At 42.1% G+C, this 11856-nt stretch overlaps 1 protein-coding gene across 1 annotated transcript; it reads left to right on the top strand.

Annotated features, from left to right (window-relative positions):
• Window positions 1-581: 581 nt before the first annotated feature.
• On the top strand, window positions 582-10483 carry LOC135504542 (short-chain dehydrogenase/reductase 3-like). Its single transcript, XM_064923230.1, has 6 exons — window positions 582-1124; window positions 2747-2893; window positions 6579-6698; window positions 8961-9199; window positions 9516-9641; window positions 9881-10483. Exons 1-6 carry the CDS (start codon window positions 930-932, stop codon window positions 9963-9965), a joined length of 912 nt encoding a protein of 303 aa, XP_064779302.1. The 5' UTR covers window positions 582-929; the 3' UTR covers window positions 9966-10483.
• The last annotated feature ends 1373 nt before the right edge of the window (window positions 10484-11856 follow it).

Here is an 11856-nt window from a genome sequence, read left to right as displayed (position 1 = left end):
TTTTGAATATGTGCTGTCCTGGGAATAGAGATATATGATGGAACTTGAGCCTACAATCAGATGAGAGTTCAAAATGATCTCATGTTGAATATTGTCACCTTAAAACACGATCTTTATGGCATTACTGATATCTAGAAGAAAAAGTAACGCACACCTATTTAGGCGAGGTGCTGGCGAGCGGAGTAGAAAACTTGAAAATTAGAGAGACGCACACTCTCGGACCTCAGATGCAAAAATGTAATTACCAACGTTTCGACAGCCAAGCTGTCTTCATCAGGATAATCACCAGAGTATTCAAACACAAGGCAATTTCAATTATAGGCTACAGATAACACATAGGCAACTTCTATATAGTTATGACAGCCTATTGGCAATTCACAACATAAAGACAGTGGTGGTTGTAAACTTGATTATGTAACCCCTGTCCTCTGCAATTCATACTTTCCCCCCATGCGACTTTCTACTCTCGCAGCTCTCTTGGGGGTGGAGAGAAGGAAAATGAGCAACAGCCGTTAACTCACAGTTAAATCGGAGGGACTTTAATCTCCAACAACTGTCAATCAACATTAATGGGCTATATAAAGCCATATTGTTGTCATACCCGTAGTCAGACAGTGCTGGGATTGAAAAGGCTAAACATAGTCGAAGACGTAAAATCCAAATATTGTTGGTTGGCGCACGCACTGTTGGCATTGGCACTCAATGTGAGCTATTGTCACTGCATGTTCGTACTGTGCCTATTATAACAGAGACTTATGTGTCAACCTCAAACTGGAGTGATGATAATTCTGTCGTAGAGTGGTAGTGTTATGGAGAAGACTTAAAATTCCAACATCTGGCATCCACGCACTTTGGGAAGGTGTGCATTGCCTATGTGGATAGTCCAATTGTATTCTCAGAAAAAGGCATTTTTATAACTCAAAGTCGTAATGGAACTAAATAACTTGGGACACGCTTTGATTTTCCCGTTCAACATCCTCTTCTGCATATTAAAAGCATGCTTTGGGTTGTTGCTCCCGAGCAGACGGAAGGACCTACGTGGAGAGGTGGTGCTGATCACCGGCGGTGGACGGGGCATCGGTCGGCATTTGGGGAAAGAGTTCGCAAAACATGGGGCAAAAAAGGTAAACAATCACTGTGCGCTATTATGCATTTGTGCGTCATTGCGCATATCATCAATATGATAAACGCACAATTGAAAAGCAATCTACTGCAAAACAGTCATCCACCACTGTAGCGTGCTCACATCACTTTGTACAGTTTATGTAATCTTGTTTTAAAAAAAAAAATAGAATATGAACAAGAATCCATTAACATTTTACCTCGTGTGAAAGTTGGGGAGAAGAAAGAGCTGTTTGGAGATGTTTTATAATTTATACTCTTTGATTCAAGCACAACTTCAAAACCTATTGTATTGTTGTATAGCTTCAGTTCTATTAAAAACGTGTTTATCAGTCACTCTCGGTGTGTTTGTTTTCCATGTGAAATGTAATTGGGAAAGCACAAGTAGTCACTAAAGTAGGCTAGTCGAACGGAGCCTGAACTCCTCTCGTCCCCTAGCTGACCTGGTGGATGTATGATGTGTAGTGTGTTCCCTTCCCCATTCATTTCATTGTAAAGGCACACAAACACAGGTGTTTCCTCAGTCCCTGTTCTTTACAATGGGTTGATGACAGGTTGGGCGGTTGGCTCCGTAATGCTACAATGATATTTGACTTTTTAACCTCAACTCTAGCCTCTCCGGGTCCCCAGTGACTGTACAAGAAAGTTCACTGACAGGGTAGTGGAAGGCACAGTTCGGTTCAGTGAAAATATTCCTTTTATCACCGATGCATTTGTCATTGTTGTAAAATTATCTGATGGTTATCTCTGTCTGTGTGTCTGTGCATGCGTGTCGTGTGTGTGTGTGTGTGTAGTGGGGCCAGTAGCTAGACATCCAAGGTTATCAGTGTACGGGTCCCTCTGGGGACGGATATTAGATCTTTGTCTCTGGTTTTCACTCAAACTGCAAATCAAAACTTGTGTCTGCTCAAAATCTCTAGCCAATGCCGTCTCCATGAGCCATTCAAGATATAGCACTTTACAATGCACAGCAATCTCAGACAGATGGGAAAGATGTTAACGTAATAGAATATGATTTCATACCTTGAACTACCTGAGCACTGGTTTAAGAAATGCATACAATGATCATTAATCTACAAAAAAAACAATTTTCTTGCCGCCTAGAAAGCCTGTGTTTTATTTGTGATTCCTACAAGATGACACAAGTCCTGGCCTCCCGGGTGGCACAGTGGTCTAGGGCTGTGCCACCAGAGACTCTGGGCTCGCGGCCAGGCTCTATCGCAGCCAACCGCGACCGGGAGGTCCATGGTGGCGACGCACAATTGGCCAAGCGTCGTCCGTGTTTGGGAGGGTTTGGCCGGTAGGAATATCCTTGTCTTATCGCACACTAGTGACTCGTGGCGGGCCGGGTGCAGTGTACGCTAACCAGGTCACCAGGTGCACGGTTTCCTCCGACACATTGGTACGGCTGGCTTCCGGGTTGGATGCGTGCTGTACGAAGAAGCAGTGTGGCTTGGTTGGGTTGTGTTTCGGAGGATGCATGGGTGTTGTAGCGATGAGACAAGATAGTAGTTACTAACAATTGGATACCATGAAAAAGGGGGGGAAAAAGAAGTCCAAATATGCATTCTCAGGCCAATAGACTGTAATTTTTGACCTTTCGCCACTGTCTGCCTGTTGTCAGGTGATCCTGTGGGGCCGCACTGAGAGGTGCCTGAAGGAGACCTGCGAGGAGATCTCTCTCACCACCGGAGTAGAGTGCCACTACTTCCTGTGTGACGTGGCCAATCGCGAGGAGGTGTACAAGCAGGCCAAGGTGGTCCGAGAGAAGGTACTGTAGAGAACCTCCGATATACTGTAGCCCCAGCCAAATGAACAACCCAGTTCCTATATCATTTAGTCCAACCAGTCTTTCGAAGGTTGCCTTTGGGATCTTCCACTGTACAGTGTTTTACAGGGATATATGATGTATCAGCTTTAAAACCTGTTGTGACTCGGGGGCAGTATTTTCATTTTTGGAAAAAAAATGTTCCCGTAGTAAACGGGATATTTTGTCAGGACAAGATGCTAGAATATGCATTTAATTGACAGTTTAGGATAGAAAACACTCAAGTTTTCAAAACTGTGAAAATATTGTCTGGGTATAACAGAACTGATGTTGCAGGCGAAAGCCTGAGAGAAATCCAATCCGGAAGTGCCCCATGTTTTGAAAGCGCTGCGTTCCAATGAGTCCCTATTGAGCTGTGAATGGGCTATCAACCAGATTACTCTTTCTCCGTATTCCCGAAGGTGTCTACAACATTGTGACGTAGTTTTACGCATTTATGTTGAAGAATACCCGTAAGCGGCTACATTGCGCAAGTGGTCACCTGATGCTGCCAGAGATTCTCAAGTAAAATACAGAGGTAGCCATTACTCCAATTGGTCCTACTGAAGAACTAATTGTCCCGATGGATATATTATCGAATAGATATTTGAAAAACACCTTGAGGATTGATTATAAACAACGTTTGCCATGTTTCTGTCGCTATTGAGCTAATTTGGAATATTTTTCGCTGTTTTTGTGACTGCAATTTCCGGGCGATTTCTCAGCCAAACGTGAAGAACAAATGGAGCTATTTCGCCTACAAAAATATAATATTTGGAAAAAAGGAACATTTGCTATCTAACTGGGAGTCTCGTGAATGAAAACATCCGAAGCTCATCAAAAATAAACTATTTAATTTGATTGCTTTTCTGATTTCCGTGACCAAGTTACCTGCTGCTAGCTGGACAAAATGCTATGCTAGGCTATCGATAAACTTACACAAATGCTTGTCTAGCTTTGGCTGTAAAGCATATTTTGAAAATCTGAGATGACAGCGTGATTAACAAAAGGCTGAGCTGTGTCTCAATATATTTAATTTGTGATTTTCATGAATAGGAGTATTTTCCAGGGATATTTATGTCCGTTGCGTTATGCTAATTAGTGTCAGGCGACGATTACGCTCCTGCATGCGGGATGGGGAGTCACTAGATTTTCTGGTACTTTGTATACTTTTTAGCCAGTAGTTCTGAAAGTAGAGCTCACGACCAAAGTAGTCCCTGAAAATTGCCTACTACGTCAGTCACGTATGTGCAGATATATGCACCACGTCATGGCTCTCTCTGCTATGTGTGCATCTTCCTGCCTGTCACTCAAATGGCGAGGGCTAGAACTAAATTTTCTGGGGGGCTGGCCCACGTGAGAAAAAAATAAAAAATAAAAAAAAGTCACAGCTTCCAAAAAAACAGTCGCTTTCAAACTAGGGATTTTGTGGCTTATTGAGGTAAGACAGCAATTCTGCTCATAGATTATGGATGTATGAACTACACAGTGACACATTCAGCCCAAAGCTGGAGGTTTAAAAAAACACTTAGACATGCTCTGGAACTTTGGTGACTAACTTCACTAGGGTAGGGGGCATTTGGAATTTTGGATGAAAAGCGATCCCAATTTAAACTGCCTGCTACTCAGGCCCAGAAGCTAGTATATGTGTATAATATATAGATTTGGATAGAAAACACTCTAAAGTTTCCAAAACTGTTAAAATAATGTCTGTGTATAACAGAACTGATATGGCAGGCGAAAACCTGACAAATCCATCCAGGAAGTGGGAAATCTGAGGTTGGTAGTTTTTCAAGTGATTTCCCATCCAATATACCTTGTCTATGGGGTCAGATTGCACTTCCTAAAGCGTCCACTAGATGTCAACTGTCTTTAGAATGTTGTTTCAGGCTTCTACTGTGAAGGGGGAGCGAATAAGAGCTTTTTGACCCAGTGGTCTGGTTGTAAAGCCTTTAGTTTAGTCACGCGCGAGGCCGTGAGCGCGAGTTCCCTTTCATTTCTAAAGACAAAGTAATTGTCCGGTTGGAATATTATTGAAGATTTAAGATTAAAAACAGCCTAAAGATTGATTCTATATTTCTACGAACTGTAATGGAACTATTTTGACTTTTTGTCTGGACTAAGTGCCCGCGCATTGTGCATTTGGATTACAGGACTAAACATGCAAAAAAAGGAGGTATTTGGACATAAAGATGAAATTTATCAAACAAAACAAACATTTGTTGTCTAACATGGAGACCTGGGAGTGCCATCAGATGAAGATCATTAAAGGTAAGTGATTCATTTTAACGCTAGGTCTGACTTTTGTGACACCTCTGCTTTGCTGGAAAATGGTTTTCTGTGGCTAGGTGCTGACCTAACATAATCGCATGGTGTGCTTTTGCCGTAAAGCCTTTTTGAAATCTGACACAGTTGCATTAAGGAGAAGAATAACTTTAAAATGGTGTATAATACTTGAATGTTTGAGGAATTTAAATTATGGGATTTCTGTTTTGAATTTGGCGCCCTGCAATTTCATTGGCTGTTGTCGAAGTGGAACGCTACTGTCCCACTTGTTCCATAGGCTTAACTTAACAAGGATTCAAATAAAACATAATTATCGCTCACTTATCAGTCTTGGATCGTAATCATAGCCTCAAGCGCATTACCATAATGCAACGTTTCCTATTCATGAAAATCGCAAATGAAATGAAATAAATATATTCAAACACAAGCTTAGCCTTTTGTTAACAACACTGTCATCTCAGATTTTCAAAATATGCTTTTCAACCAAAGCTACACAAGCATTTGTGTAAGAGTATTGATAGCCTAGCATAGCATTAAGCCTAGCATTCAGCAGGCAACATTTTCACAAAAACAAGAAAAGCATTCAAATAAAATCATTTACCTTTGAAGAACTTCGGATGATTTCAATGAGGAGACTCTCAGTTAGATAGCAAATGTTATTTTTTTCCAAAAAGATTATTTGTGTTGGCGAAATAGCTCCGTTTTGTTCATCACATTTGGCTAAGAAAAAGACCGGAAAATGCAGTCACTACAACGGCCAACTTTTTTCCAAATTAGCTCTATAATATCGACAGAAACATGGCAAACGTTGTTTAGAATCAATCCTCAAGGTGTTTTTCACATCTATTCGATAATATATCAGTCGTGATAGTTGGTTTCTCATCAGAAGCAAACGGAAAAATACTGCAGCTGGAGATTACGCAATAATTGCAACGGAGGACAACAAGCGACCACCTGGTAGATGTAGTCTCTTATGGTCAATCTTCCAATGATATGCCTACAAATACGTCACAATGCTCTCGACACCTTGGGGAAGCGACAGAAAGCCTAAGCTCATTCGTGGCCCATTCACAGCCATATAAGGAGTCATTGGCATGAGGCGGTTTCAAAAAATTCGTCACTTCCTGATTGGATTTTTTCTAGGTTTCGCCTGTAACATCAGTTCTGTGGCACTCACAGACAATATCTTTGCAGTTTTGGAAACGTCAGTGTTTTCTCTCCAAAGCTGTCAATAATATGCATAGTCGAGCATCTTTCGTGACAAAATATCTTGTTTAAAACGGGAACGTTTGTCATCCAAAAATTAAAATAGCACCCCCTATATCCAAGAAGTTACCAGAATATGTTTATTTTTGTCTCTTAGGTAGGCGACGTCACCATTCTGGTGAATAATGCAGCAGTGGTTCATGGGAAGAGTCTGATGGACAGTGACGATGATGCCCTGATGAAGACTCAACACATCAACACACTGGGCCAGTTCTGGGTGAGTGTTGAAAAATATATTTCCTTTAGATAAGTACTGTATGTTGATACAGGAAAGTACTAATTTGTTATGGCTTGTATTATGTATTGAAGTATTTTATGAATTTTGATTTGTTTCAGTTATTTGAAATATAAGGGTTATCTTTCCACATACAGTGGGGCAAAAAAGTACACTGCTCAAAAAAAGGGAACACTTAAACAACACAATGTAACACCAAGTCAATCACACTTAAGAAGCAACACTGATTGACAATACATTTCACATGCTGTTGTGCAAATGGAATAGACAACAGGTGGAAATTATAGGCAATTAGCAAGACACCCTCAATAAAGGAGTGGTTCTGCAGGTGGTGACAACTTCTCAGTTCCTATGCTTCCTGGCTGATGTTTTGGTCACTTTTGAATGCTGGCGGTGCTTTCACTCTAGTGGTAGCATGAGACGGAGTCTACAACCCACACAAGTGGCTCAGGTAGTGCAGCTCATCCAGGATGGCACATCAATGCGAGCTGTTGCAAGAAGGTTTTATGTGTCTGTCAGCGTAGTGTCCAGAGAATGGAGGCGCTACCAGGAGACAGGCCAGTACATCAAGAGATGTGGAGGAGGCCGTAGGAGGGCAACAACCCAGCAACAGGACCGCTACCTCCACCTTTGTGCAAGGAGGAGCAGGAGGAGCACTGCCAGAGCCCTGCAAAATGACCTCCAGCAGGCCACAAATGTGCATGTGTCTGCTCAAACGGTCAGAAACAGAGTCTATGAGGGCCTGATGTCCACAGGTGGGTTGTGCTTACAGCCCAACGCCGTGCAGGACGTTTGGCATTTGCTAGAGAACACCAAGATTGGAAAATTCGCCACTGGCACCCTGTGCTCTTCACAGATGAAAGCAGGTTCACACTGAGCACATGTGACAGACGTGACAGTCTGGAGATGCCATGGAGAACGTTCTGCTGCCTCCAACATCCTCAAGCATGACTGGTTTGGCGGTGGGTCAGTCGTGGGGTGGCATTTCTTTGGGGGGCCGCACAGCCCTCCATGTGCTCGCCAGAGGTAGCCTGACTGCCATTAGGTACCGAGATGAGATCCTCAGACCCCTTGTGAGACCATATGCTGGTGCGGTTGGCCCTGGGTTCCTCCTAATGCAAGACAATGCTAGACCTCATGTGGCTGGAGTGTGTCAGCAGTTCCTGCAAGAGGAAGGCATTGATGCTATGGACCGGCCCGTCCGTTCCCCAGACCTGAATCCAATTGAGCACATCTGGGACATCATGTCTCGCTCCATCCACCAACGCCACATTGCACCACAGACTGTCCTGGAGTTGGCGGATGCTTTAGTCCAGGTCTGGGAGGAGAGCCCTCAGGAGACCAACCTCCACCTCATCAGGAGCATGCCCAGGCGTTGTAGGGAGGTCATACAGGCACGTGGAGGCCACACACACTACTGAGCCTCATTTGCACTTGTTTTAAGGACATTAAATCAAAGTTAGATCAGCCTGTAGTGTGGGTTTCCACTTTAATTTTGTGTGACTCCAAATCCAGACCTCCATGGGTTGATACATTTGATTTCCATTGATAATTTTTGTGATTTTGTTGTCAGCACATTCAACTATGTAAAGAAAAAAGTATTTAATAAGAATATTTCATTCATTCAGATCTAGGATGTGTTATTTTAGTGTTCCCTTTATTTTTTTAGCAGTGTATATATACATACAGTACCAGTCACATTAAACAATGTGATTTTCTTTTTTTCTCTCATTTTGTCTGTCATAGTTGAAGTGTACCTATGATGAAAATTACAGGCCTAATCTTCTGTGGGAGAACTTGCACAATTGGTGGCTGACTAAATATGGTTTTGCCCCACTATGTTGATTCCACAATATATGAAGGGGAGAAGTTATGTTTTTAGAACTCTATCTACTACTGGTCTCAATATGACTCCCTGTTTGAAATTGAAGGTTAAATAAAAATAATTAAAGAATCAGTAGATCTGAAATCAAATGCTGGTACCTGAGAAAGCTTGCTGACACTGTTAGAAGGATCTCATGATGGAGTTTGTCTTCTGATTTGCTCTGATGGGATGTGGAACAGGTTCGGTTCCCCATTTCCCTCTGAGTGCTGCAACTCCTCTCTTATACTTGCGAATTCCTGAAGGTAGGAAGGGAACTCATTTTGAGAGAAGCGTGAATGAACGGCTTGGGAATAGTAGTGAGTGGAGCAGAACAATGTGCAGATGGTCATGTTTCTCTCTTTCTCTCTCCCTCTCTCCAGACCACCAAAGCTTTCCTACCCCGCATTCTGGAACTTTGCCATGGCCACGTGGTGTGCATCAACTCCATACTGTCCCTGTCCTCCATCCCGGGGGCCATAGATTATTGCACCTCCAAGGCATCATCCCTGGCCTTCATGGAGAGCCTGACCCTGGGCCTGCTGGACTGCCCAGGGGTGGGCTGCACCACCGTGCTCCCCTTCCACACCAACACAGACATGTTTCAGGGCATGAAAGTCAGGTGAGTGTGCCCACCATGGGATACCATACATTGGAACTACCATATATTGAGTCTACCATATATGGCACTCTAGTTGTTTTACAGTGGGTCAGCCAGTAAGCACAGTCAGCACACAGAATTGACACATGGACTCGGCGGGTCCATAGAAAGCAATGGATGGAATGTCTACCCGGACCAATCCCATTCACACATCAGTAACAGGAAGAATGAATCGATATTGTGAAAGAAATCCACCAAGACACATTTGACAATATAACTTATAGGGTTAAATAAAAGTGAAGTGAAGGTAAAGTGTTGTAATGTGTTCATCCTCCAGATTCCCTCAGCTCTTCCCACCGCTGAATCCTGAGCTGGTGGCCCAGAGGACGGTGGATGCCGTCCGGACCAACACGCCGTTCGTCTACTTACCATGGACCATGCACGCTCTCGTTATCCTCAAGAGGTAGGGGAACCGAATCCCAGGCACGACACCAGAGTAGCCTACTACTAAGTTAGATGAGGGGGTGACACTGGGTCTTCTGAGTGCCAACATCTGTGTTAGCCCTCTGAACTAAAGCCCTAGGGATTAGCTTGGGGAGCTAACACAAGTCTTCAGGTCTCAGACAAAGTTCACCTTCATCTAAGTGTGGTTCAATAATCTACCTCTGTTAGATAAACATGCTCCATTCTCTTCTCCAACAGCCTCTTGCCTCAGGCGGCCCTGGAGGAGATCCATCGCTTCTCAGGGTGCTACACCTGCATGGACACCTTCAAGGGACGGACATAGGAATGGAGGCCAGGCACGAGTACTGCCCTGGTCGTTCTTGAATTGCGGTGGCATTTGCGTCGCTTGCCTTTGCAACCATGAAAAACACATTTAAAATTACATAGTTACACATCATAAATGTTTTTGTATATATTGAACTGTTTATAAATGGTAGAACATAATGCAAGTCCTTTATCCATCAGAACTGTGGGTTTAGGCATTGTTTAAAGTACTTTGGGTATGCAAATTGGCTTGTCCCACTAGTGATGTGTAGAATTGTAGTGTTTTAGAAATGCTGTATCTATCTATTATTATGAATGCTAGAAAGTGAACTAAACTATTTAATATATTGTATAGATCAATTAAAACAAAGGCTATTTTAAGTACCTATTTTCTTTACTAGTATAACGTGTCACTCAGTTTCATGTCATTGGTGTTGCCGCCTAGAAAATCACTCATTACAAAGATTAACAAGGACTCCAGTGGCAAACTGTTATCGGGGAAGGGTCTATATTAAAGGGAACTCTGAGCTAATCACACCCTTTTAGTATGTCATAACTTGAAGGATTCCATTGTTAACTTGGTGTGTCTAAATCCAGTGTCAGTTGGTGTTTAGATGAAGGGGGAAAAAACATTGTGAGCAAAATAATTAATCATATTACTTTTAAAGGATTGTTCACTTTAGATTTGAGCATTTGTGGCCTCCATGTCAGAAAACCCTTATTTACCTAAGATGTCTCATTGATTTTTACCATCCTTGGTGTTAATAATCCACCTGGTGGCACAATGTTAACATAATGGTAAAACATTTGTAAAGTCATTAAGCTACCATATTAATTTATTTAGAATGGGGAAAATGTACCCAAATACATAAACTAGAAAAATGAAGTTAATGTTCTCCAATGCCATGCCCAAATGCTACTGTAATTCAAGAATAACCTGCACATTAGAAACATTAACGTCGCAGCTTGGGCACCTGTTGTGTAGCTCTTCGTGCCGTCTAAAAATGAAATTACAGTTGCTAATGGTAGAGCTCAGACGGGGCCTTCAAAGTATTCACACCATTGACTTATTCCACAATTTGTTTTACAGCCTGAATTCAAAATGGATTACCTCAAATATTCTCGCTCATGCATCTACACAATACCCCATAATGGCAAAGTGAAAACAACATGTTTTTAGACCTGTTTGACAATGTATTGAAAATTGATATCTAATTTACATAAGTATACACACCCCTGAGTCAATATGTGTTAGAATTACCTTTGGCAGCGATTACAGCTGTGTGTCTCTCCAAAAGCTTTGCTCACCTGGATTGTAAAATATTTGCACATTATTCTTTAAAAGAATTCTTCAAGCTCTTTTCAAGTTTGTTGTTGATCGCTAGACAGCTATTTTAAAGTCTTGCCATAGATGTTCAAGCCGATTTTAAGTCAATACTGTAACCAGGCCACTCAGGAACATTCAATGTCATCTTGGTAAGCCACTCCAGTGTATATTTGTTCATGTTATTGTCCTGCTGAAAGGTGAATTTGTCTCCCAGTGTCCGTGGAAAGGCAGACTGAACCAGGTTTTCCTCTAGGATTTTGCCTGTGCTTAGCTCTATTTCGTTTATTTTTAAAGCATACCCATAACATGATGCAGCCGCTGCCATGATTGAAAATAAGAGTGGTAATCAGTGATGTGTTGTATTTGCCCCAAACATAATTTGTTGTATTCAGGACATAAAGTTCATTTCTTTGCCACATATTTTGCAGTTTTACTTTAGTGCCTTATTGTAAACAGATGCATATTTTGGAATATTTTTTTATCCTGTACAGGCTTTCGTCTTTTCACTCTGTCATTTAGGTTAGTGTTGTGGAGTAACTACAATGTTGTTGATCCATCCTGGCTCCTCCTATCACAGCCATTA

The sequence above is a fragment of the Oncorhynchus masou genome, chromosome 18 (genome assembly GCF_036934945.1).
Source record: "Oncorhynchus masou masou isolate Uvic2021 chromosome 18, UVic_Omas_1.1, whole genome shotgun sequence".
NCBI classification, from domain to species: Eukaryota; Metazoa; Chordata; class Actinopteri; order Salmoniformes; family Salmonidae; genus Oncorhynchus; species Oncorhynchus masou.
The sequence above is the reverse complement of the archived record's forward strand: the minus strand, read 5'-3'. Positions and strand labels throughout refer to the sequence as shown.

Bases quoted from the DNA above. Each gene is read 5' to 3' on its own strand.
- LOC135504542 (XM_064923230.1), top strand. From the start codon at position 930: ATGGAACTAAATAACTTGGGACACGCTTTGATTTTCCCGTTCAACATC. The intron at 1,125-2,746 runs GTAAACAATCAC...GCCTGTTGTCAG, and splicing joins CAAAACATGGGGCAAAAAAG to GTGATCCTGTGGGGCCGCAC. The intron at 6,699-8,960 runs GTGAGTGTTGAA...CCCTCTCTCCAG, and splicing joins ACACACTGGGCCAGTTCTGG to ACCACCAAAGCTTTCCTACC.